The 27,706-nt window shown below is 38.7% G+C and overlaps 1 protein-coding gene across 1 annotated transcript; it reads left to right on the top strand.

Moving 5' to 3' along the window:
- The first annotated feature begins 15,349 nt into the window (after window positions 1-15,349).
- Window positions 15,350-24,722, top strand: fbxo15 (F-box protein 15). Its single transcript, XM_040127541.1, has 10 exons — window positions 15,350-15,396; window positions 15,517-15,626; window positions 18,033-18,137; window positions 19,750-19,989; window positions 21,536-21,739; window positions 21,878-22,010; window positions 22,163-22,245; window positions 23,241-23,386; window positions 24,090-24,214; window positions 24,507-24,722. The coding sequence occupies exons 2-10, from the start codon at window positions 15,538-15,540 to the stop codon at window positions 24,720-24,722; spliced, it is 1,341 nt and encodes a 446-aa protein (XP_039983475.1). The 5' UTR covers window positions 15,350-15,396; window positions 15,517-15,537.
- The last annotated feature ends 2,984 nt before the right edge of the window (window positions 24,723-27,706 follow it).

Raw genomic sequence — 27,706 nt, 5'->3', positions numbered from 1 at the left:
TAAAAAAAAATAAAATAATAAAGTTGTGTGGTATCTGGCTTGAATGTTTTATAGATAGAGGTGTATACTCACCTATCAGCAAATCATTTCACATGCACATCACAATAATCAAACAACCCATGAGCAAGTTGAAAGCAGGTGAGACTTCAGAAAATGCTCTCTTCATAAAGAGGGTATGACCTGCACCTCTCTGTACCACCCTTAGCCTTTCTTTTCAATTCTGGACATGTCATCATCCTTTAAAAAACTGTGTGTAAAGGGTCCCTTTCAGTTCTCCACACCTCTGAAGGTTCTGAGAGTGGGCTTGGTTAGACCTTTAACAAGCTGTCATCTTCCTACTTAAAGATATGCTAATTGGCCAAATTATGCATGGCACTCACATTTGGAGATGAAGGTACTGTAAAGACTGTCTTCAACTTCATACAGCTAAAGTAAATATTAAGACTGGAATTGAAATTTAAATGCAAGCAAATATATAGGAGGAGCAGACAAAAATAAATATTTTACTCAAAGGTACTGAATGACACTATGAATAACACTGAAAGCCTTGACACAAATATAAAATATGTGGTTACATTTCCACCAGGTGCTTTCATAAGTGCAACATCTTTGTAAAGTGATCCACATGACTTACAGTACAAAGAAAAGACAAAATTATAGATTTAATCATGGTGATCTTTCCCCTCTTTCTCAGCCCCACATTGCACTGTCAGAGCTGACTGGCAAACCATGCGGAAGAGTGACATCAGGTATCCAAGAGCTACAGTTAACCCCAGGCCTTCAGAAGGACACATAGCTACAAAAACATCAAATGTCAAGTAAGTGGGAACATGCAAGGGAAAGGGATGTGGCCTACGTGGCATTACCATACCAGGGGCTGCCATTGCCCTAAAAGAGACTTCATTTCCATCAGGGAAGCTGATCGGCTAGACTGACAACAGTGTTATGGTTATTTTCCCTGACAGATAGCAGAGCCTACTGGCTTCTAAGAACGGGGAGGTCGAATATGTGATGGGTCTTAAAGCGAGCCATCTGCTTTTGCAAGGAAAAGGACTTGGCTTCAGTGTGGTTGTTTTTGTGTTTTTTTCTGTATAAATCACACAAGTACTGCATGATTCTCCTGACTTATATTCTGTTTAATGCAGGAGTCCTTTTTTTAGTGATCTTTTTATTGTGTATCCCATACAAATTGTCCTATACGTAATACTTCTGTTTCAAATATTATGCACCAAAAATCAGCACCACCATATGCTTCATGAGGTCTAAAATACCCAATTTAAAATAAATATCTCTCTGTCCATCCGTCTGCCTGTCCATCTGTCTGTGTACAGCCATAAATGAGTCTGTATCTTCATATTTGAAATGAGGTCAGACTCTCAAACAAGTTAATCTGTGGGCTCTCTCCGAGTGAAGCCCTAAAAGAAACTTCTGAGAGCGAGGGAAGGAGGTTGTGTTATGTCTCTCTTGTCTTACATCAGTAAGATGTTAACTCAATTTTAACATGTGTGAAGAGACAAATAACATCAATCTTGCCTCTTTCTCCCCTACTTGTACTGGGCTGACACCCTGATGAAGAATGATTTTGCTAACCCTAAGAAAGGTTACAGCAGACTGTACTGTGCCTGTTAGAGCTTAGAGTAACTTGTGTTACTCTGTGTGTGTGTGTGTGTGTGTGTGTGTGTGTGTGTGTGTGTGTGTGTGTGTGTGTGTGTGTGTGTGTGTGTGTGTGTGTCTGTAGTTGGATGGCTATGGAGTGAGGACATCTTCGGAAAGTAAGGCCATTTTGGCTGGTCCTCACTTTCTGACACACCTTCAAGCAGCTGTTTGATCATTAAGACTTGGTTTTAGAGTGCATGCTAGAATCAGGTTTAGGTTAGGGTTAGGGTAAAGGTTGGGGTTAGGAATTTAGTTGTGATGGTTAAGGTTAGGATAAGGGTCTAGGGAATGCATTATGTCAATGAGTTTCCTCACAAAGATAGAAGTACAAACGTGTGTGTGTGTGTGTGTGTGTGCGTGTGTATGTGTGTGTGTGTATATGTGTCTGTGTGTGTGATGTAATGTGTGCATAATCACATTGTGGAGATCAAAATCTGTTTATTCAGTTCCATTTGGGGACAAAAAAAAGATTCTCTTAAGGTAAAATGTCAATTTTAGTGATAAGATTTGAATTTGGGTTAGAGTAAGGCATGTGTTTTAATGATTAAGTCTCCAAGCAATATATATAAGTTATATAGGTGAGGTGTTGTTTCCTACTTTGACATTTCAGACTGTCACACCTCCGCTGGTGCCATTAGGGCAACTACAGGGTCGTCAGCTGGAGGCCACCATTCACTGATGTTTTGCGCCCTATACCAGTACATCTCCCTGCAAGGGGGCTAAGCCGTAATGGGCACGTCTCCCCACCACCCCCTGCAACGGCCTTTATAGGGGTGTTTTCCCCCAACCATTGCTCTTCCTCCAGAGCCAAAGCCAGTGTCTGGCTTTCTCTGCCTCCTCTCCCAATTCTTTCACAGCTTTTCACAGGTTTGCCCCTGTCATGCCAGCACCAAGGAGCAGTTGGACTACTGCTTTGCTGACTAAGCCCCGGCATCCGACCTCCACGGGGTAAAGCCTAGCTTTCCAGCAGGCCTCTTGGCACTCCACTGCCAGCTCTTACTACTTCAGTTGCTTCCTTTCATAGGCTGCTGTCATGACCTTTTCCCATGGGATAAGCTCAATCACGAGGACCCTTTTCTCCACTACCGACCACATGACGATTTCTGGCCGGAGAGTGGTTGTAGTATTCTCTCTTGGGAGGCGCAGCTGCCTTCTGAGGTCTGCCAACATCTGCCACTCATTGCTAGGTCTGAATATGGTGTTCCTCTCCTGTGCAGGTGTTTGGAACGTGCTGCCTGCCATGACGAACGCTGTTAAGGTAGGCTTTGCTGTTTCTGGGGTGCTGTTTGCTGCTACCCTGCATCTCTCCAGGACCTCAGCCAGTTTAGTCAGGACTTGATCATGGCGCCTCCTGAAGCATCCTGATAACATGTGGTAGAGGCTTCCCTTGATGTTGTTACACAGCGGGCAGCCTACTTAACTTCCAAACCACTTGGTGAGATTCCAGGGGCATGGGAGGTTGTCATAGACCGCCCTTAATTGGAAGCCGAGTCTGGATTGTGGTGTCCTCCAAATGTCTGCCCAGGTGATGAGCATGTTCAGTAGTGTCCCATAGGGTCCAGGCTCCTTGCCATTATGTGGAAGCGCTCCTGCTCTAGCCTGGTGACTTCATCCACCACCATGGACTTTTGCTGTTTCTTGGAGGCTTTTGACCAGAACTGTTGAGGTGCTCCCCAGCTTAGGCCAGTGCGACTGGTCTGGACTAACCCCATCACCTCTCTGTGTTTCATACTGGTGATGGCATGGTCTACCTCAGCTTGCGCCTTCCACTTGCTGTCTGTGCTGTTGGGGACATTCGCACTCCCTATGAGCCAGTCAGCAGACTCCTTCAGCTCCAGGACAAGGGGTGCCTTCTCTTGCTTGTAACTTAGCCTGATAGATTTCATAGGGAGCTCAAGCATGTGCCAGCTGAAGAGGCCTGCATCTGAAAAGCAGCAGGGCAAGCCCAACCACTTTTGGATGTAGTTTTTTGCTAGGCTGTCCATCCTGCTGACCTCTGATGTGTGAATTTCACAGACCTTTAGTGGCAACATCTCTCATTGGTATAGTGTGTGTTGGTAGCACCACACTTTGTGCTTCCAAGGCAGATGGCTTTGATTGATCCTTGCCACGCCCTCCACAAGTTGTTGCTTGGCTAGCTTCCCCATTTGTCTGTCGAACAAGTCTGCGGTGTACAGCCTGCCACAGCCCATCCCATGCCCATTCCATGGCTGGTTTTTCTGCCAGCTGTGGGATGGGCTCTCCTCCAGCAACAAAGACGGTCTTGCCTTGCGGCACTCCTTCCCTTATCAAGAGACTTCTTAACTTTGCAGCCTTGTAAATACAGTAACTGCAATATATGTGTCCATATACTGTAAATCTATATGTCTCAACAATTTATTCAAGCCTAACGTGAAATGTAAGTTTTTTTCTTACATTGATTCAAAATAATCAAAAGTATCAAGTGTTACAAAGTGTTACACAGTTCTGTTATGTTGCAACAGAATGAGAGAGATGATATCTGAATTGTTTTTATTGTTAATATTTTGGATATCTTTATCAGAATTTCTCGATCTATCTTTAAATATCTTCACATTTACTTCGATATTTATTTGTTTGTTATGTAATAGGGACTCCTAATTTAGGAGTCCCTATTTTAATGAGACAATTCTCTTAATTGTCTTTTTTGGTTGTTTTTTTAAACAACCAAAAAAAAAAAAAAGCTGTAAATGGCCAAATCTTTGATACAATGAGCTATAGGTAGTGTCATGAAAAAAAGAGTGCATGAACCTGTGATGATTGATGTGATGCAGCTATGACACATCTGCTCTGGAGACCTGATGTTGGTGGATTCAGTGCTTGTGGGAGGACACTGAGAGTAGACTTGATTGTAGTTCTTAGTTAACAACACTTTTACAAAGAATTTTTGGACTCTTAAGTCAAAATGTGTGACTTTTCTTTAGACAATTTCCTGGGAGCTTTGTATATACCAGCTTAGGTGCAGTTTGTATCCTAAGACTAACAGTAACACCTAACTGACTGAGTCAGGGGAAACTCCTAAAATAAAGTGGTGTGTCAATCCTTGCTTTGAGATTTCTAAGTGTTTGGTCTTCAGCAGTTTGGTATTTGTAATTCGCAAAGATTAACCTAGCGCTTAGGTCTGTGAGAAGCTAGCGGTAGTCCGCCTAGGACGCATTCATCAATGACATGTTAGCTGCTGCAGGTAATGTGTCTCATTGTGTTAATGTTTTGGAAAAGTACAACAATAAATAATTTATAAAAACATTATTTTGATGATGCAGGAGTTAATATGGATCCAGTGATCTCAACAACAAATCTGATAACACTGGAGAGGATGGTTTGTACAACTCTGCACTACTTGGAAACTATAAAAACACAACTTGCAAGAGAACAAAAATATACAAGAAGTAGATGCATGTGCACAAAACCAAACCACACCAAAACACTAAAAATACTTTCAGATTTGACTATAGTGACTATGCTGTGTGTGTATTATCATTATGGACATATTCGGTGAAGGAGACAGAGTCCAGAATTTCTTCGTCAGAAAGACAGTCTATTGAAGAAATGGAAAATCAGAACTACATATCAACATTGGACAAAAATTGGACAATTTATATGATCTGTTGGTCTACTTAAACTCTCCTTGCACCTTTTCTCTGGAATTTGGTTTCAATCTCAAATTTAGATTTTTTGTATTGGCATAAGTATTGCTGAAACAACTTGTTTAAAGTTTATGATGTCAGTAATGACCAAGAAAATAAGAAAAAAACCAGACAATTAATTAATGAAAAAAAATAGTTGCATACAAAAACTGAAGAATCATTCTAAAAAACACAAGTATAAAATTAATTTTAAAATATGTTTTAAAAAATTAATTATTAAAAATATAATACATGATTTCTCTCTCCCTCTCTCTCCATGCACGCGTGTGCATCACATAACGTAACGTAATGGTGACCTAACCAATGATATATAAGAGCTGCACATGGGATTTTCACTTTTCACCTGGACTCAACACGAGCTGACCTGTTGCAAAACAAAACTATTGGATCACATCACTGAACTATAGTGGAAAACTGAGGAGCTTGAATATGGCCCTCAGTAGACTACTAATTATTGAGGAAAAACTGCTGAGGGGAGTCAACCATGAGTCTGACAACCATTTAGTTAAGACAATTTTTAAATTTATTCTATATTATGAAAATCATTTTACTTTGATTTTTTGATTTGTCACTTTAAAATCCTTAAAACCGGTAGCACTGTATAAATAAATGTAACATTTTGATTTTAAAGGTGGACAGTTCGCACCATTTCATTAGGCCTGTTGGAAAAACACAGATTTGGTGAAACAGGACAGAATGATCAACAGACTTTCTTAAACATCCTGGGAAAGTGTAGTGATTTAGTCTAGTGATTTGAAAAAAAACTATAATTTTGGTTTGAGGGCATCAAATTGTCCAAATGTTGCATCAAAATTATTGGAAAAAGATGGCGACTGGGCCATATTTCATATAATGCCAAAAATATGTTTTTCAGGATTGTGGACTTCGCTCCCCTCTGGTCCAGCAGCTCCTACTAGATAACTTTTGGCAGGACTGGCAACGAATGCATCCTCCGGTTCCTGCTGGCAGTACCCTCGCTGCTCCTGTTGGCGTTGACGCTTGTATTCCTGATGCTGCTTCCTTTTGGGGTCCTGCTGCTGCTCCTCAGCAGCTAATGGTCGAGCACCCACAGGTGCCTGTTCAGGACCATAGGCCTCCTGAGTAGCAAGTAGAACAACCTGTAGGATATCTACTCTCAGTTTCTAGGCCTCAGTTCCTCCGCAAAGAGCAGCAGGGAACAGAACTACACAGAGCAGGTAAGTACTGGGAGGCAGTGGGGTAATTATGATGAAAATCCTGAGGAGTCACGTCCTTCAATATCAGGCCTCAGCTCCTGTTTCAAACGGGAGAAGGGAAGAGAACTACGGGGACTCAGCTCCTTCAACTTCAGGCCTTGAATTCTTCATAGGCAGGAAATAATGGCCTGGTCCTTTAGAAACCCCAAGATGGGCTGATGATGGCAACTCTGATTAGAGTCTGAAAACCCTGTTTGCTGCCGGCTTTCCATCTGGCAGAGCAGCCCCAGGTAGCCTTCGCGTCTGGCAAGGTTGGTAGTACCCTAGGTAGCATCTTGCAGCAGGACCCACTTGTATCTGGTGGCTGGATCATCTCTTTGAAACCTTGAGGGCTGGCCTTTGCATCTAGCTGAATAAAGCCCCAGTTAGTCTTTGTGTCAGGTGAGGCTGTCTAAATGCATTTATATAGCACTTTCATCCAAAGCACTTTAAAATATACCTCTCATTCACCCATTCGCACAAACATTCACCAATAGCAGCAAGCTAGCAAGCACACTTCGACATTTGGACAGGAGAAGCTGGGCAGCAAACCAACCCTGGCTCTACCTTCTCATCTACCTTCCCTGGCTCTCACCCTCCTCATCTGCCATCCAGCAGAGGCAACTGTTCTCTCCAGGCTTCAGGAGTCTATGCACTGCATCAGCGTCCACACAAGAAGCAACAATGTCGAAGACTGAGACCAAACATCCAGGATTTCCTTGATGACAGAGAAGACATGTTTGCCTTAGAGCAGATGAGAAGGATAGATGACCACAAGACAAATTTGAGAGCAGTGGACACCTGTTTTTCACTCAGCTAAATAAGTAACCCCTTCACTAAGACTACAAAAGAACCACTAGTTATATAAAGTGATGATAAGCTTAAATAAACCATATATATGTATGCGGATTACATTTATTATGGGAAGCTTCTTGTATATTATTGGATTGTTTCTTACATAATTCCATTATTAGAAGCTACATTCAACAAAATAGCTACCTACAAAGCAAAGGCTAAATTACAGTGTCCAAAACAATTATTTTCTTGTTTGACTATTTGATAGGGAAGGACTTTTTCTGTGTCTACGGCACTCCTGGAACAGCTAAGAGTGGACGACCAACCAATCATTCCAGGAAGACCCAGAACTACAGCAGAGCACTGAGCCACTCTAAGCAGCCTATATCCTTCCATGCACCAAACACAGTCGCAATACTCAGTGAGTATCATTACAACCTCCCTGCCCTTCTACCCCCAACACCACCCTCTTCAGTTAACAGTCAAGAGGATGAGGAGCGTCCCGACTCAACCTGCACAGGAGATGTTGTCACCATGTGCTTCTTTTGCGCTGGTGGGTTCTGGAAGCTCCTCCCAAACACACACACAGACAGGGAGCTTTCACCACCTCTTTGCTCAGAAATCAAGAAAGAAAGAGCCACACAGTTAAGACTGATAAAAAAAAACAATGAATGTTAAAGGTTTAAAAGTATTTAGCTTTGTTAGATTCAATACAGTATGTTACTGTAGATGTATGTATACTGTTTGTATACTGAATAGAACAATACTTATTGTTTTATGTACATTAAGTATTATATATAAGACAAAGTCTTCTAATAATTCTTAATATTATAAACAATATTATAATCTTCCATGTATAATTAATAAATCTGACACAATATTACATCTTAGATACTTGTGAAATAAATATCATAATAGTTATAATTGTATTTGTTTTGATTTTGATTTGATGAGAGGACATTACTGTTACAAGTGTAAGCAATATACAATAAGTATTATTCAAAATACACAGGATATTACATGTTGATATGAAAATATTCTGTAAATATAATGATGATAATAACTTTGTTCATGTCATCCATACATATTGTTAAGTTGTTAATAGGCACTTTTTTATGCACTTTTTTTTAAATCTACACTTCCTTGGTTTGACTGGTTTAATGATGAATTTAATAAAAATAATCAAGTCTGAAATTAAACTGTGTTCTATGAGATCACCTACCATCATTGAAGTTGGGCTTATAAAGTTTATTAAATACTTAATCAATATCAGGTGTCATAATATTTGTAGTTGACTGTTTCAATAATCGGGCCAGGGATGTTTTTCATTTATTGCTTCTACTGATGGTTTGTAACTCAAAGCACAAAACACTGGACACACATTCTACTGGTGTCATGCTTTTTCCCTATTAGCCAATTGGCAAACATTTGATGACATGATAGAAAGTTATTATACATTTTTATGTATAATAATATATACTTTTTATGAAAATGTTTCAGCTTTAGATAGACCACTAGGTTCTCTGTTTCATAAACATATAAAAAAATAATAAATGTGTTTCATGAACATGCAAATGTTTTACAGGATCCCTGGATGAGTCTCAGTTAAAATGATTACTGTATCCTCCTTGAGGCCACCGCTTAGCTAGACAGATCCACAAGCTCGTCCATAGTGGACGAGAATATATTTAAATACGGACAATATTTTAACCAGTCCCAAGGCCAATTTTCACAGAACACAAAAACATAGCCAAACACATTTTTGTAGCAAAAGTATCAGTGTGAAATTACTGCTTAATGATAACATTGAACTGCTTGGTGGCAGCTGATCATAAACCAAACGCTATACCTTGAGCTTGGTGCTCTAGCTGTATTACTCCAAACGTGACTTGGCACTCAGGGGTTGAGAACATAAAGTCCCTTATGAGGGCACTGATGTCCAAAGCATTCAAAATGTCTGTGTGGACATTCATCAAGAACAGGTGTGTTAGTCTCCTCTACATCAGGTGAACCGTAACCCTATTTTTAATTGCCGCAATTTGGAGAATGATTGCCCGGATGAGGCCACTGATATAGGTAAACACAGACAAAATTGTATGAGTTTTTTAACCTCTGCAAACAGAGCTCTTGTTCGAGGATGGACCTTAGATATATAGGATGCTACATCTTTCACTGTGCTACATCAAGATTCTCCATGCATTTTGAGCTGGATATCAAGGTGGCTTGTATCCAGCACCTTGGGAAGCCTAAAGGGCTCCAAATCAGCTGTTCCTCCTTCTGATGCCACTATAATTGCCCTCACTTGGTTAACCGTTCGTGTCATACTCCCTTGATGGCACTGTCTCTTCTGTTCTGCTAATACCAAGTCAACAGCCGGGTAAAACTCACTTCACCAAATCACTGTTGCTGCATTGTGCACCACTGCCTCTAGTTCCATGATTTGGTGAAAGTGACACAGGGTTCTGCTCACTCTTGCGGTGGCTGCTGGCATTTTCAGATCCATTTCTGGGGCACAGTGTTTCATCCTTGTGGACCATCTCCTCCACAATTTAATTCTCTCAAAGTGCCGCTATGAAATCTTTGAGCACATTTGCAAGTTCAAGTGCACCCAAGACACTTGCTTTGGAGCTCTGCAGGCTCTAGGCAACTGTCTCGCAGGGTTCAAGCAGTGCTTAGCAACAGAAAAGACCGAAAAATGTTCTCCCTTTTCGGGCTTGGTTCCGCAGTCCCCCAATCTTTGAACGGATGTCCCCTGAGAATCTTCTTGTCATTTTTCAGCAAATTCAGTGTGGCCAGAAGAGTGTTGTAAGACAAACAGATGCGTTTGATGGCTGTGGCATGTACACACCACCTCGTTAGGCACAGGCGCTGGATGGTAACCGAAATCACCTTGTAACTGAATAGCGACTGACTGAATAGTAAATAGCTATTTGTACTTTGTGGTTTCCCAATTACAGCAGCAACACCCCGTACAAAGTTCAAAGTATCGACCACATGGCCCACTTTGCAAGCAACCTCTTGGAGAAGAAGTCCAGTGCATGGTTGTTACAGTGCACACACACACAGACTGAAAGCATATATCTTTAAAGCAAGCCTGGACTCCTGAAAAGCACCCATAGATATTACTGGTTCCATCAATGAAATATGCTACAAGACGTTTGATAGGAATGCTCAAATTCAAAAACACATTCTCATTGCAGGAAAAAAGAGTTTGTCCAGTGCTGTCCTTGGCATTATAAAATTCTGAAAATAAGCAGTGAGACTCCAGGCTGCTGTCAACAAGTTGCAAATTACACAAGACCTGCTCTGTGGTGCTCATGTCAGTAGTGGCACCAGCTGTTAATCCAAAAAAAATCTGGATTTCGATGGAGGTGCGACAGTATCCCTCTTAATAGCATGGGAAAACTGATAATTTCCCTTTGTATAGTGCTAGACCTCCAATTGTCTCTTCCTGTCATCCACTCTTGTTCTTTAGAGAGATTATAGCTGCATTCCAGCATCAGTTCATAAAGTATTCCAGCACGTGTGGTCTCACCCCTGAATGGAATCCCCTTGCTGCCCATGACTTTAATGGAGCTAAAAAGTAGCTCCACAACACGTTGTGAAGATTCCTGGTATTTGGCAAGAGCATCAGACTGGAGGGCATTGATAGGCACATTAGCCAAAGCAGCGTGTCTTTGAATTGAATCTATCTATCAACTTGGATTTTCTGTGTTCCTTGAATTTTGCAGTGGCTTTACGTCAGTTTCCAAAGTCATCTGCTACGAATGGATTGTCTGCCCTGAAATTGTCTGCATTGATAAGCTTTTTATCGGTCTCAGCAACGTAATGCAGCCACTTCCATTTATTAAACCAAGCTGGTGTGAATGCACGATTGAAAGTTTCTGTTCCAAAAGGCCAACCAGGAAAAACAAAGTTAGGAGACTGGAAATGTTTTGCGAATGCAGCTAGAGTGTTAAATCCCCCACCATTGGCAGCAGTATCGCATGGAGGAGCAGTGGGTTCCTGAGGGCTGTTACTGCAGTACTTGTCACTGATCTCTGAGGCAAAACTAGTACTAAGCGTCAGCAAAGCAGGCAATGAAGTGCTGGTTGGGATCGGGATGCTTTCCTGGATAGGCTGGTTTTCCACTGTGCTCTTTTTAGAAGCTGGTGGTTTACCAAAAAAATTTGAAATTTGTTTCTGTGCCATTGTGATAGTTAGCTACCTTGAATAATGAAACATTATTAGCTGCTAGATGACTAGGCTTTGTGACATCCGTTGACCATGATGCTTGGCGTTATTTTAATAATTATTAATTATTCAGTATTGTTAATTATTTCTCAAAATTTCTTCAAGCATTAAATTCTTAGGTAAATAACAAGAAGCAAATATTTGTTTTAATAAGTTTATTTTTTTGCATCTGGTAGAGACAACTTTGATGTCTGCCTTTTCCAACAGGGGTGCTGCAGCACCCACAGCACCCCTACATTCCACGGCCCTGCATGATTACAAAGTCTATTTAATCTTCCATACAGTTCGATGTGTTCAATAAGCCTTTTCTATCATAAAAACACTGACAAGTCAAAATGCTGTATGTATCCATGTAAAAACTGCATGCTAAACTGCCATTATTGCTGCTGAATGGCAAAGTTAGTTTCCTTGTTGTCATATATTTCCCTTGCTGCATGTTTTTACATTAGACTGTCTAATTAGTCTCAAAGACATACCCAATACCTGTCTGACTGGATCAAACTGCACATGTATTGACTAACTTTGTTGGCAGTTCTATACTGTACCATTTATATATAATTACAAAAGAATTCTGCACATATAGGTGACATCTTGATATAATAAATCTGTGTTCAGTTTAAATTTGAACTTCTACTGACATGCTGCAAATGTTTATTATTATGAACGGATCAGGTGCTGAAGGATACTTTGTAACATCTGACAGAAAAGCTGAAGATAACAGCCACACATCAGCAGCTTAAAAGTCGGACAATAGATATTATCTGTTGGTCTGCGTACCTTCTCCTCTCTGTCTATCTCAGTTTTGTTTTCAATCTCAAATTCAGATTTAGTGTACTGGCATGAGTTTTGTTGAAATAGGTTGTACACAGTTTGAAATGTAAGTAATAATTCAGAATGTATGTAAGAAAGAAAACTAATGTTTTGAACATTACTACACAGCAGCTTTATTATAATGAAAAACATAGCTGCAAGCAAATCATTGAAAAAAAAATACAAGTATAAATGAAATTAAAAATAAATTTAAAAATGAGAAAAATATCAATATAATACATTATGTCTCCCTGTGTCTTGTTCACAAACATGCATGTGCATGCGTCACTAAAAGAAACACTCTTTTATACTGAGGGTATATAAGGGTTGCACATCATTTGGATTTCTCACTTTGCACGTGAACTTGGACACGAGTTGACCTGTTGCAAAGCAAAGCTGTGGAAAGCTAACTCTTGAAGAATTTAATTCCTGGAAAGAAACTACTGGAAAAAGGATCCTGTTGAAAAACAAAACTATTGGATCACATCATTGAACTATAGTGGAAAACCGAGGAGCTTGAATATGGCCCTCATTGGACCACTGATCCTTGAGGAAGACTTGCTGAGGGGAGTCGACCATGAGTTGGACAACCATTCAGGTAAGACAACTTTTAAATGTATTATACATTGTCAAAATCATTTTACTTATGACTGACTTTTTGATTAATGGCCTTAAAATCCTTAAAAGCTGTATCAGTGTATAAATCAATGTAACTTTTTTAATTTAAAGGTGGACAGTTAAAACCATGAGCCCATGAGTTGGACAATAACCATGCATGTAAAACAAATTTTTAAATTATTCTATATTAACAAAATCATTTTAAATATTCCTCTCTAAAATCAGTGGCGAAGCCAGACAGTTTTCATAGGGGTGGCACGGCCGCTGCCTTTGCTCTCTTTGGCATGGCACAGAAATTAGTATCTTCTGTTTTATCTGTCTGAAGTCCAGAGATTAGATGTTTACTTACGATCAAACAGTGTCTAAATTCTAAATTTGCTAGCTAAACCAATTTCTACTGTCCATATTCACAGAACAAAAACTACTGACAACTATAAAGTTAATTATTCATACTATGAAGCAAAGAAACACACTGCACACAACAAACCAACACTCCCAACCCTCAATACCTGCAGTTTCATGAAATTCCGGCACTTATGAAACAAAAATAACTTGCACATATTTGACTGCAATGTACAAAGTTGTATCAGGGCAGGACTGAAAGTAAAATTGGCCAATTTTTCATCCGTAAGGAAACACCAAACAAGACTAAACAACGTGTTCACACCAATTATCCATCAGCACAAAATTGCTGCTGTGCCAGGTATCAAACTTTGTCATATTATGATTGACAGCTCCCAAGTGCTACACTGAGACCACCCTAACCTTACACAGGACCTCATAATTATTGATCATTGATCCAGCCTGCAAAAAGTTACAACAAACCAGCCAAAAATATGAACAGTCAGACTTGGCCTTAGGGCAGATGAGTTTTACTCCTCTTTCTCTGTGCAAAAACATCCACTTTAAAGGGTAATCGTTTTCCATATGACAGAGCTGGAAATTTCCTCATTGGCTTAGGTGGCTATATTTTGAAGCAAATTTTTAACCTAAAGCATATGTTACAAACTAAAGTGTGTAGTTTTAAAGGCATGGGTGTTCAAATGAAAGACAAGTCAAGCTATATGATGAGAAATGTAGGATCCAGTGTTTATATGTGATTATATTTATGTGTGTGTTTTTATACATTGCCTTGCATTTCTTTAAATTTTTGCTGGACCGCAACAGCGGCGCCAGCCCTATAAATGCGAATGTCCATGACTGACTGACTGAGTGACTGACTGAGTGACTGACTGAGTGAATAACTGAGTGATAAAGTTACACCATTGGTCAGGCGTCTACCCAGTGCCAAATGCTGGAGTTTCCCCATTGGGCTTTGCTTTTTCGAAAATGAATAGACGCAAACAGTTTCTATTGTGTCATCAGGGGAGTGTTTACAGGCAGTGTTGCAGACTTAGAGCCTTTGTCACTAGATTTACCGACTTTTCACAACCTTTTAGCGACTTTTCTTCACAAAAGCACCTAGCAAAAAAATTAGCAACTTTTTGGATAAATCTTAGCCACTTTCTTTAGAAGTGAGTCAGCAGTACTGCCCCGTGACAGCAAGGTCAAGCTTTCCCTCTGCAGGCACACCTCTCTATGGATCTCATTCCATTGACCACACAGCAGCTGATACAGACATGAATGAGCTTATAACTTTCATTTTACGAGTAAATATAGCCAAAATCACAGCACTACCGTTGTCTTTAACTTGTGTTAATGGTGGTTATAAAATCAAGATTTTAGCAGCACAGAGCAGCAGCTTGGAAATGGCTTGGAAGTGACTGCTGGTTAACGTATAGTCTTAATGGGCCGTGTTTCAGTCACTATTTCATACTTGTTCTGTTTTCTGACAACAGAAACAGCCTTTATAAGTTGAAAAAAAAGCACTTTTTGCTGTGAAAAGTTCTAAAGAAATAAACTCGCCTTTCCTCAGACATTTGACACATACCAGCATATCTCATCCATGGCTGATTCGATTTTGACCATTTTGTTTCTAACTTGCTTCTTTTGAGCCCCCCCGCCAACATATTGGAACTGCAGTGCTAAATCACTGGTGTACCCCTTTTATTCAGCGCCTTTCAAATCACAGCAGCCCTGCAGAAAGCTGGCCTGGTTATTGAAAGACAATCTAGCAAACTATGCCCAACAGTATTTGAATTACATCTGACTTTTTAATTTGATTCAATTCACAGACTGTATAATTACTATACATTCGGCGGTTCAAATTAACAGTTTTTCCGCTTTTATTTTGAGGGCAAATGGGCCCGTCTCCACCGGAAAACCCGTTTCTGCTCGTTGAAGGAACTTGACCGGACGTCACCATGACGACTGGACGCGGAGCGCTATCAGAGTTATTCTTTGACATAGCGATGCCTACAAAAAGGAGAACAAACTCCGTTCATTTAGTCACGTTTGCAAATTTCGTAAGTCAACTCTATACTCCGTGGCCTGTGAGCAAAAACACTGTCAAACAAACGTGGCTTTTAACGTTACGTGGCTTTAAAATCCCCCTGCAAATATAAATTCTCTTGTATCCGTCTCAGAGTTCAAGACTGTGAAAAAAAATGGCAGAGTCAAAAGAAGTTACTTCCAGAGTGCGGGCAGTGAGGACGTCGAAAAGACCTGTCAAACCATCTCAGAACTTTATGGAAAGGTAATCTGTCAGAACATGCTCAAATTTTCACCTGCGTGGCATTCAACATTTGAGCCAGGCTGTGGTCAGAAACTGTGGCAAATCAATGCTTTATTGCCCTCTAAGTAAAAGGATATATAGACAATGTGTGCAGGAATACACAATAGAAGCATAGTAAAATCAATAAGGTTGAAAGACATCTCACTTCATCTTCAAATTAAGGATCTGACTTTTTCCCCAATGAATGTAGGCACTAAATGTAGCAATGAAAACCAGGCTTTCCTCACTACATACATAACCCGCTATGAATTTATAAGTGTGAACGGACAAGTGTGAACTGACAAACATGGGTTTGCTATTTAACCGATAAAAAATAATTAACAAAGTTGTTTCACCAACTGAAAGTTAATTTTTCAATTTCAGTTTTTAGAAACTGTGTCTCAAGAGCTCAATAAACACAATTGACTTCCTTTCTCTCTCTCTTTTAAAAAAAAAAATTGGCCACTTGAAAAATGGGTCTAAAACAATTAAAACACCTGACTCACTTGCCTTAAAACTATTATTGTAGTTTAGATTAGGGCTGTTCCTAACAAATATTTGCATTATTATTTTTTTGATTAACCAATTAACCATTATAAGAGACAATGTGAAGTGTTCAAAGAGCTTGTTTTGCCTATCCAGCACTCTGAAAACAAGAGAATTTCAATTTATTTTTTTAAGACATAAAGAGTGAAGGCAGCAAATCCTCACATTTTGAGAAGGCTGAATCCTACAGACTTGAGTGAGCCCCTTACTTTCCTCTAGTGCCACCATGAGGTTGACATTTCTGGTGTAGATTGAAATGTCTCTACAACTATTGTCATGAAGACATGAATGTTTCCCTTAGGATGAATTTTAACAACTCTGGTTATCCCTTAACTTTTCGTCAGCTCAGAATTTCAATTTGTTCACTTTAGTCGATGACTAAAGATCTACAAAACTAATGACGTTCCCATCAGCCTCAGCTGTACTTTGTATTTAGTGTTAGTTAGCAAATGTTTGCATGCTAACATACTAAACTAAGATGGTGAATACGGTAAACATTATAGCTGCTTACCATCAGCATGGAGCAACTTAGTGTGCTTATGTTCACATTTAGCTTGAAGACCACTGTGCCTAAGTACTGTACTGTCTCACAAAGCTGCTGGCATGACAGTAGACGTATGGTCCTGTTGCCCAATCATTCAACTATTTTTTCAGTCGATCCAGTAATCTACCGATGATTTTTTAATAAATCGTTTTAGCTCTAGTTACAGCTACTATAGAGGCTATTTATAATCATTTTGTAAATACTGAAATCAAAAATGGTTTAAGAACAACACAACCTTCTTTATGTGCCAGCTTACTGGCAATGTTATGGATATATTGGAAGATCAACTTAACTGACTCATTCCTAGGCATCTTCTCTTTTTTCCAAACTCTTAGAACTGTCAAAAATGACTTAGAACAGCACCTCTGCATGTTGACAGCAGCAAATGTCAGTGAGAGGTTAACTTATACAGTCAGTGAATTTTAAAGCTGAAATATGTAAACATTACACCACATATGATTTATTAATTCAGTGTTGCACTTAAAAGTTTTTTCATGTGGTTTTTAATGTGCAGTGAAATGACTGTTGTTGACCAGTCAGGAAATGTGAATATGAATATATTACTCACTCAAGTCATTTAATTGGAAAGTACTGGCATCATTAACCAGGAGAGGTGCAACCTGACAAACCTGATTCAATTTTCAATTTTCTTCAACCAAGAAAAATGTGCCCTTTTAAGTGTTTCAGCACACTAAACCATGCACATAGGTGTAATAATGTTAATTACAGATAACAGATTTTTGGCTTAAATCCAAACATACTCATATTTACCAAAGAAAGATAAAAGACCTAACTTTGGTGACTTTAGCTTTCACATGGATGAGTTTTTCTCGCTCTGCTTGCGTGTTCATAGTTTGGCCCACCATCATACATCACTTCCTGTGCAGTAAGAAGGGTCTTTTTCTAACACCACAGTTTTATCTGAGTAAATGTGGTGCATCTACTGGGGGTCAGTTAAGGAGGATGTAACACTCTCTTCTTCTTCTCTCTCGTGTCTTCTGATTTGAGATTTAGGTGTATTTTTATATAAAATTTCTTGTGAGAGTGCTTTACAAAACAGTAGGTCATTCATATTGTTCATAGTTTTTTTTTTTCATACCATATCTACTAAATGAGAACATCGACATGGGTCATATTATTTTCCTGCCAGATGTATATGATAAAATTGCCAGGTAGCCTGTTGAGCGCACTTTCGTTTCATACACTGGCCCCTCTAAAGAACCGCATGCTGAGCAACAGGTGGCATGAAAACACTGGTGTCACTTCCTTGTTCTGATGTCTAATTACCTTTTTCATAGACTGCCATCTGAAATCCTGATTAAGATTCTGTCATACCTGGATGCCTCTGCTCTTTTCAGCATCAGTCATATCAATAAGCTCTTCTACCAGCTTGCCAACGATAAGTAAGTATCAGCCAAGTCTTGTTAATGCAGCATACACAGATTATACAAATGAGTATGTTTATCTAATCCAGCAGTCAATAAAGACAGTATTCCTACAAATCAGGGAATATCTGAATGGTGCACTGCACAAATAAAAAAATCTCACTTGTGAAGCTATTTTTGTCTGTACTTGAATCCTCAAAGTGAAATAAATCTGCCACTGCAGTATAATGCTGCAACTAACATTTTTTTTTAAATTATAGATTAATCTCCTCATCATTTTTCTTGATTGATATATTAATTGTTTGTTATCAGAAAATAGTGGAGAAATGCCAATTGCAATTTCCCAGAGCACAGGTTGACACTTTTAAATTACATGTTTTATTTGACAAACAATCCAAACCCTAAAGATATGCAGTTTACAATTGTGGAAGACTAAGAAAATAAACACATTTGATTGGCTGGAACTAGTGATCTTTTGGTATTTTTGTTCAAAAAATGGATTTGAATGATTCATTGATTATCAAAATTGTTGATTTATTTTCTGTGATCAGAAAATCAGTTAATAAACAAAACTGTTTCAGCTCTGAAGTTGGATCTGTTTCAGTCTGTTTTCAGTTTGAATCAGCTTTATGTTTGATTTGTGTTCATTGTAATGCAGTGATCTGCATTATTCTTTTTTATTTTAAGAGAATAGACTAATTTTTGAACAATTCTTGAAAAAAGGCTACTCTGCTGGAAACACTAAAAATTATTTGTAGGACTGAGTTTAAGCAGAAATAACTTGATGAAATGGGGATTTTTGGCAGTGTGACAGCACTATTGTAGACAGAGAAGAGCAAAGTTTTTGTTTTGCAAACGGCTCACTTAAAGAGAAACTCTTAGTTTGGTGGTCCAAGTAATTCATCGTCTGGGAAATGGTGTAGGAACAAATTTTCGAAAATAAAACAATCTTTACATCCTATACAGTGGCATCTGGATTCTGTTTTGTAAAGCAGTTTTCCTGTCCACCTCAAATTGGAGAAACTGGACGAGACAATGAATATGAATGACTACAGTCTTAAAAGGGCTAGAATGAGGAGTAATAATGGCCAGTGGCAAGAAATGGGGTTGTGCTGTGAGGGAAACCAGTGGGCAGGTGTCTTATTGGGTGACCAACATTCACTAATATCACCTCACAATTTTTTAAAATTTGCTGTCACATGTGAGGCAGTACTGAAACTAGTAGTGATCATCTAAAACTGGCAAGAGTAAGAATAGTTATAAGAGAAACTAATTTGCGAGGTTCAGCTCGATATCCTGACAGGCTATAATTTAGAATACACAATTAGGAATAAGAAGTAATTAAGAATAGACAAACACAATAATTGATAAAATTATGGAAAAAAATCAGTATCAATATCATACAGTAAGCATCATTTCCATGAAACCTAATAAAAATGCATTTTTTTCCCACTAAAATACAAATGACAGAGAAACATTTTTTGCGGTTGTCTCAAAATGTCAGTACATTAACAAAATAACACACCAGACATTTTTAATGTCATTCAGTCATTTGTTTCTTAACTTTCTCCGTTATTTTCACTCACTGCAATCTCTCACTTTTCTGTACCTACCAATACCACAAATGCAGTGCACTTTGGAATAAGCTCTACATAGCAGAGTTTGGCAAGAATAAAAAGCAGAAATCCAAGTGCATGGATGAGCTGCTGCTGAAGATGGCCACAGTGGAGCTGCAGGATTGCGCTGCTGGCTACTGGAAGTGGCTATTCTTCGGAACTGTAGCCACATGTGACATGAACAAGTGGAAAAGACATCTTGGACTCATCAGCCGTCACACTGGGCTGCCAAGTCAAACAGAGCAGGTTCTCAGGTAAGAGACAGAGCGATGCAAAAAACACTTTTAAGAACCACTTAGATAAAGTACTTGGGGTGTATGATCTGTGTAATGTACCAGATACTTGATTTAATTCACCAGATATTTGATTAACCTTGAGTGGCTTAGCAAGTCCTGCTTGTGAGTTAAACTTATCAAGTGCTTACCGTATATTTTTCTAAGCATTTAAACATCTCAGCTACTGAGGTGAGAAAAAGGTTTGATTTCTTTGGGAATCCTTGCTTCAGTTAGTTATATATTTACAGTTTGCTTCTTTACCTTATTTAAGTGAAGTGGAAGTTGGTTTATCATTGTGTGTATAACATACAGTAATCTGCTTTTGCCTTCTGTTTGGTATGTCTAGCTGTTTTACAATTGGAAGCAGCTTTGTAAGGTCTCATGGGAACCCTTGCACTGTTCGTGGTTAGCAAACAGTAAACTTTAGAGATTCTCCCTTACTGTCAAGACAGTTCAAGGGTAGAGACTAGAGGAGAGTTCAAGCCACTGGCAATCCAAAAGAAACCATGGTTTGTTTTTCATATCGCACTTAATGACACTTTCTTATTAAAGGTGAGAAAGGAGTTCTCTTTCTGAATGTAATGTCTCTTCAGGGGGATGCCAGCACACAGGGGAAAGCTCCCTCACCACATCCACCGCAGTTTCTGCTGTGTTTTTATAACCTCTGATTAGATGCTGTGCAGCACTCAATTTTGAGTTCTGTGGCAGTCGCTGTGGTACAAAGGGGAAGTACAAATAATTGTGTTCCTAGCAGAGGCTGTCTGAATTGTTGAAATAAATTACTTAGCCCGCCAACCCCTCATCCACAACACACACATGCGTGCAAGCACACTTTCTCCTTCCTCCCACCTCCCACTTACTCAAAAATTCCCTTTGGGGGTTTGTCTGTTAGAAACACTGACGAGCATGCAATGTACCTTAATGGTAATCATTTCACAAGACATCACACCTACAGACAATGCAGAGTGAAATCCTCTGGGTCATCTCGGGCCTCCTGGGATGCTCCAGTTTTTAGCTTTGTTCCATCACTTAATTGATATTGAATGGTGCCTCAGCAAGACACCGGATGCCTAACAGTATGGGCAGCCCTGAATCAGAGTTTAGACAGAATTGGATCAAGCGATTTATCACAATAGCTGCTTTTTCTTTTCATTGATTGCATATAATTTCATTTGCAAGAACAGTTTAACTGCAGTCATACTACTCCCTACTACTGTCAAAAGAAATGTAATAGCTATTGAACTCATTGTTTGCATGATTTAAAAAGTAAGAGTCAGCTTTACCCTTTACTGCCCAATTATTTACATTGTTTTAAACTTCAAATAAGTGTATTGAAGATTTGGTTTTTGTTAAATACTTGCAATTCACGGGTTTCTTCCCAGGGCTATCAGTGAGTTATTTCCCACTTTACAAAGTAGAGAGCCTTTTAATTTCAACTCCCTTCTGTCACATTACACTGTAAATGTACTGTATATTAACAATAGTACATGCAAAACCCCAAATATCTGTTATACTATTATTCTAGAAATTTGCACATCACCAGGGAGTTGACAGTCTCTGATAAGTCTTGGCATGAGGGCACACTGGAGATGAGCTGGTCCCAGTTCTGCGAGACTTCTTTGTCTTTGTGCTGGATCAGAGGACTCTGCTTGCCCAACTACCAGCACATTTCCACCCTTCAACTTCACGGCATCAGGAGGATAGCTCTCAGATGCCCCAGCCTAAAGAAGTAAGAGAGGAGGTGACCAACTCCACTCTCTCTCTCTCTCTATCTGTCTGTTAGCACTTTACATGATATTTTATGAGATGGTGCAACAATTCTGGCAAGAATTAAAAAACCTACGGTTTTCTTTGCTTTTTCTGTCAGACCTGGCTGGAGGTCCCTCATGGCCAAGTTAGACATGCAGACTGTAACTAAGCAGAGCACGCAGGTGATTGGTCAGGACAGACTGGTTGAACTAAAGCTGCTACAGCCTGGAATCATCGTCGGTACCTGGAGGGTAATTACTTTACAGGGATCCATGGCATCTTTTAATTATTATACATTGGTTTATAGTAGCTGGGAAAATGAGACAGATCACTTTTTTAATCTCAAAATGACTGATTTAGCAGGAGAATTGAAGAGGAATTTAAGTGATGACTCTCTTTGCAGGACCAGTGCTCCATTGCCTTCGTCATGTTCACCCTCCACTTCCACCAGCTAGTGGAAAAAAGCATCAAGGGATCTTCTGTTTGGTAGGCTATAATTGAACAGGCACCTCTTATACACACGCTTACACAGCATGCAGTGCATCACTATCGGATGGTTAGGGCTCAAATTCAAAGGATGTATTAACCGACAGGATGTATTTGACACTCCTGGTGTGACCCATCTATGATTCATTGCAGGGCGAGATTTGATGCGTCAGCATTTGTGGCACCTGTATTTCACCAGCACAGAAGATAATGTAACTGTACAACATTTTTATATATAGAACGATATTCTTGTCATGTGTCAGGACTAGTCACATGGGTGATTCTTTAATATCTTGCTCTTAGGACACAACATAGCAGTTGAATTTACTCTTTAGCAGTCCTTAAAATAGAGAGGGTTAATTGATTGGAGAAATTTGCTTCTTTATTTTTTAGTTTGAATTAAACTGATTGTTAGAAGTATTTGCCAGTGGACAAATCAGAGTTTCCCAACCTGGAGGTCAGGACCCCTCAGAGGGCGCAAGAAAAAATTGAAGGGTCAACAGATACTTTAGTTAAACAAAACAATATATATTTTTTCTGGTTTTGCTGTTTCTCTTGCAAAACATTAAATACTGTCAACTCAAAGGAAAAATCACTCTCTGATTTAACTACTCACAACTCATCTCTACACTTTTAATTTCATGCATCTGAAAATAAAAAGTAACTCAAGTTATGTGATATTTAGTACTGGATTCGTGTTTTTTTCTTGAAAGTGCCTCACACAATATGTGAGAGAAGAAACAAAGCACCAGGACTGCATAGCATTCCTAATACTGCTAAACCTATGGTGAGTCTTACACTTCAGCAAAGTGTGGACATAGCACCCTCTTCTGGTTTCTTGTGAGAGCACAATGCAGTTACAGCACATTATGATTACAGTCCACAAAGTAATAAAACACCTGAAATGCCCTCCTAAAGCAATGCCTTGTATTGATTTTCTCTTCACACACCACATACTGAGTGTACTTTACCTTTTTACTTTTTTCTTCCTCCAGCCCCTATGTGGAGTCAATGGTCAAAGCCCCTTTTGATGACATAGACCCTGAATACGATCTCCATGGTTACCATCTACACATAGTCCTCCACGACACTGTATGCATACTCATGTCCGGAAGCTTTTCCCAGCTCTTCTGCCACAGAAGTAATCTTTTTTCTACATCTCTATATCTATATATACTAATTCAAATTGTGAAATGATGTTGACAAAATATGAGGTATCTGCAGTACTTTGCTGTACAGTACTGTGGCTGCGATTCACATAACTTTTAGGTAAATACATAGCATGGGTACTAAGAAGAAAAATAAGACTCAGTTTCCTAATATTTTCTTTTAAAAAAATTTTTTCTCATAATACATATTTAGAATTTCTACGTAGCTACAAGTCTGACACAGACAGCCTCACAAAAAAGCTTCTTTTCATCAGGATAGTAAACTCTGTCACTGATCTCTGTATATCCTTGGCCTAGTCTACCACATTGTCCTTTGTGAAATTTTTGGACTGCCCTGCACATTTGCCTATTTGCACTCAAGTATGTTCAAAATCATATTGCACAGTTTACCTTACAACTGTGACATAGGTGCATTTTACAGTTTTATACACTGGCCCAATATACACTTTAGTATTTTAATAATTATATGTATATATTTATATTTATATTTTTTATCTTTAAAGCTTAATCATTTATATATTTATTTCTAATTCTTCGTTCTACATTTTTCTATTTTTTACTGCACTCTGGCGTTTTTAGCACAGTCTCAAGAGTGTGCCATCTCATAAAATATCCTGTAAAATGATAATTATTATAGTCTGAAGACTTACTTCTTGTGGTGTTGTCGTTGACCAGCTCAGATCTGTGACGGACTGATCCAGCTGACTGCCATTAGCAGGACAAACTCATCTCAGCACACACCTCTGTCGGGCAACATCACCCTGCCCTGGAGGTGTGAGGCCCTGCAGGGCACTGTAGAGGTACTACATGTTGGCTACTCACTCACTTGTTCCACTGTGTGTTATTGGAGGACTTATTAAAAAGTTCATTTCAGAATTACAACCCAGAGTGGGGCGCAAATCACTCCTTTGGTTCTCAGAGATAAGGAGAATACAGTACAAATCTCTCATTTTGTCATAAATTTTGACAGTTTTGACTCAGAGTAATAGATGTGTTCCTGGATACAGATTTTCATAGCAATGGAATCATAGCAATGATAGTCCGAGCAGAAAAGAGGTCTTGACGCATGTTCACTTTTCTAATTCTTGCCAGAATTGTTGCATCATGAGTCTGACTCTGCTGGATGAATTCAGGAAACCCTTTTGGTGTGTCAGCTCTCCTGTTTCCATGGAGATGGAAAAGACAACTGTCTCCTATGACTATGATGGTGAGCACTTCCTGATCCACTATCTGGACTCAGACGGTCAGGTGAAGATGAAACTTGTAAAGGAACAGAATGTCAACAAGCATTTCAGTAGAGAATACTGAATCTGCTGTATTTCTGGAACAAGTTTTGAGGTTTCCAATTATTTAATCTGGATACTATGACTTTGATTTTTAATACTCTGGCAGTCTGCACCTTTAAGCCTGCGTGACCCGCACACACACGCCCACACACACCCCAACTTTTCTGTGGCAACTCAGGAATAACTATGCTGGCTCCCGGCTAGCATAGCGCGCATCCACTCAAAAGAGGAAGAGGCCCAGACCGTCCCAGAGTGTCCACTGCTCTGCTCACCAACCCCTTGGAGTCCATCTTTGTATAATACACTGTAGGGGAAAACTGATTTGCTGTGTGTTGTGTTTCGTTTAATCTAAACTAAAACAAACTTTGTCCGAGCTGACTCTGGCTGGCATTCCAGCTCCCAGATAAATTGCTACAATATTTTAATGAAACAATATTATCTTAAATATAGCTTGAGGCATCTGGTGGCTTAATCATTAAGGCGCATAACACATAGCTGCAACATCCACATTTCAAACGCCTGTCAGGGAACCTTTTTTGCATGTCATACCCCTCTCTCTCTTTCCTTCTTTTCTCTCTGTCTCTATATTCACAAAGAAGAGGTCATCCTAAGAAAAAATAGATCTGTATATGATATGCTGATATTATATCATACCTTTAATACTGCAACTTTAATACTGATTTATTTTATATCTATAGAAATCTTGCAGTTCATACTGCAACTTTAATACTGATTTATTTTATATCTATAGAAATCTTGCAGTTCAAAAACATACTGTATTTGTCAGAGTAATAATACTTTTTCTTTACTTCGTCTTTAAACACTGAATAAACAAAATCATTTTTAAATGAATTCACAAAATAATTTGTGATTAGCTTTGAAATTTTACTTTACTTTTGATTTTTATACAAATGTTTCCTTTTTTTGTCGGTTTCTTGCAGTTTATTTTTACCCACAGTCATTTGCCTTTATTTTGCAAAATCATTTTGCATCTGTTTTATTAACTAATTAATGCATTTTACATCATTAAGAGAGAAGGATGGAATAGAAACTTAAATGTAATGTTTAATTATTATTTTATAATATTATTACTAAAAGCTCTCTGAATTACTTAATTTAAATGTAATTTTAATGACTACTTCATTGATCATTTTGGTCAGTTAACTAATTAATTATAATAATATTATAATTGTTCTATAATTATTCTAGTGACACACTCCAGTTGCACACAGTCCATGGGTTTTTATACTCTATCTAGCCAAATACCAAAAAAACACTTTCTTTAAGAAAACAACTTGAGACTGTTTTCTCAAGGTTTTTTGACTTTTAGTTACTAAAACAGATATTCAATCATCCTTTGGTTTTGTACATCTGTTGTTACAAATGAATCCTACTTGTTTTTGCATTTATGGAATCTGTTGACATGAAGCTATATGGACAAAAGTTTATAAATTTCAAATATAGAACCGTTTCGTCAGAATTTAAGTCATGAGCATGCACATGCAGATGTGGATGTTTACCATGGTCACAACTACATGGATCTAGCAGAATACTTATTGTGCTTATTTTCTTATTAATTATTATATATAATCAATTTTCTAAGCTTAGAGGCAGTCCAATTCATTTTCCGCAGCCTCGTACTGTATTACTACTCCCCCCTACAACCTTAAGTGACTCAAAATTAAGTTTTTAAATGCACTGTAAGAGGTGTTTTTACAAAACTGAAGTAAAAGTAAGGCCAGCTTTAAATGTATAAGTGGAAGAAAGTTTTGTTTTTTTATGATTCATGCAAATAAAGTTTTGTTTCCTCTTATCGTAGCATTTAAACCTTAACAATGACATTACCTCAATTGCATTGTCAGACGTTTTGCAATCACTTTTAGATGAGAATTGAGTTTAATGTCCACACCCTGGGCAAGTCTGGCTACAGTGATATAATTAGTGTGGGAGCAATTGTTGGAAACAGTTGCCATGCTGCTGATGGGCCAGCACTGCTGATGGCAATAAAAAAAAGGCAGGCCTCCAGATAATAGGATTTCAGAGGCTTCCCTCCCTTTTCTCAGTGAAGGTCATTGTCTCCTTGAAAAGATGCTTATTTTCCTAAACACATCACCAACTACACTGGCACCAGATCCTAAATGATTAGGGGAAATGAGCCAGAGGGAAAAAGAGGGGCAATAGTATGTGTGATGAATTGTATTTTGTCATTAGCTTCACAATTGATTGAGAAAAAAAACTGTGATGGGAAGAGAGAAACTGTCTGAATCATAAAGACTCCTTGAGTTTTCATATTTTTAACGTTTTGCAGGCCTTGTGCTGTTTAACTGCATCCAGCACTAGGCTTTGTCCATAATGTCAGATTGACCAAATATAAGGATCATAAAGCCAGTTATTCAGACATTTGAGTCACAGTAATGGCTAAACAAGGGATATGGATTTTCGGGGGCAAGGACCACGGAGCCTTGTCTGAAAGCACTGTATTATTTACCTCTAGTGGTTTATAAAGTATTAACTTAATGCTCCTGCTGTGATTTTTCTATGAAGAATTATAATTAGAATGACCAAAATCAAGTTATACAAGCAGGCAAATTCATAGTTATTTGAATATAGTTGAATATACATAGTTCTCCAGTAGATGGCTCTCTTTAGTAAACACTGAAAGAATCAGTAAACAGCACAGTGTTTTTGATTTTCTTTCAATCATTCTTTCAATCTGTCTAAAGGGAATTGCAGAGAAACTTGTTCATGTCTTATAGCAAAGTTTTTATCAGCACGGTATGAATGTCTTGTCTGTTATCATTTCTGCTCTGTTCAGTGAATGTATCATGCTTGCCTCTTCTTTCTCATGTTGGTTTTCTCTCTCTTTTTCTGCTCTTTTGCAAAGTATTTACAGGCCTGTATGTTCATCAGAACTCAGAACTCAGAATAAAGACGTTGACACAAATTTACGATTACAAGAGAATCCACAGCCAGACCACTGAATGGGTAAATTTAATGACATAAAGC

This window comes from Xiphias gladius, chromosome 5 (assembly GCF_016859285.1).
Source record: "Xiphias gladius isolate SHS-SW01 ecotype Sanya breed wild chromosome 5, ASM1685928v1, whole genome shotgun sequence".
NCBI classification, from domain to species: domain Eukaryota; kingdom Metazoa; phylum Chordata; class Actinopteri; order Istiophoriformes; family Xiphiidae; genus Xiphias; species Xiphias gladius.
This window is presented reverse-complemented; position numbering and strand designations above follow the sequence as displayed.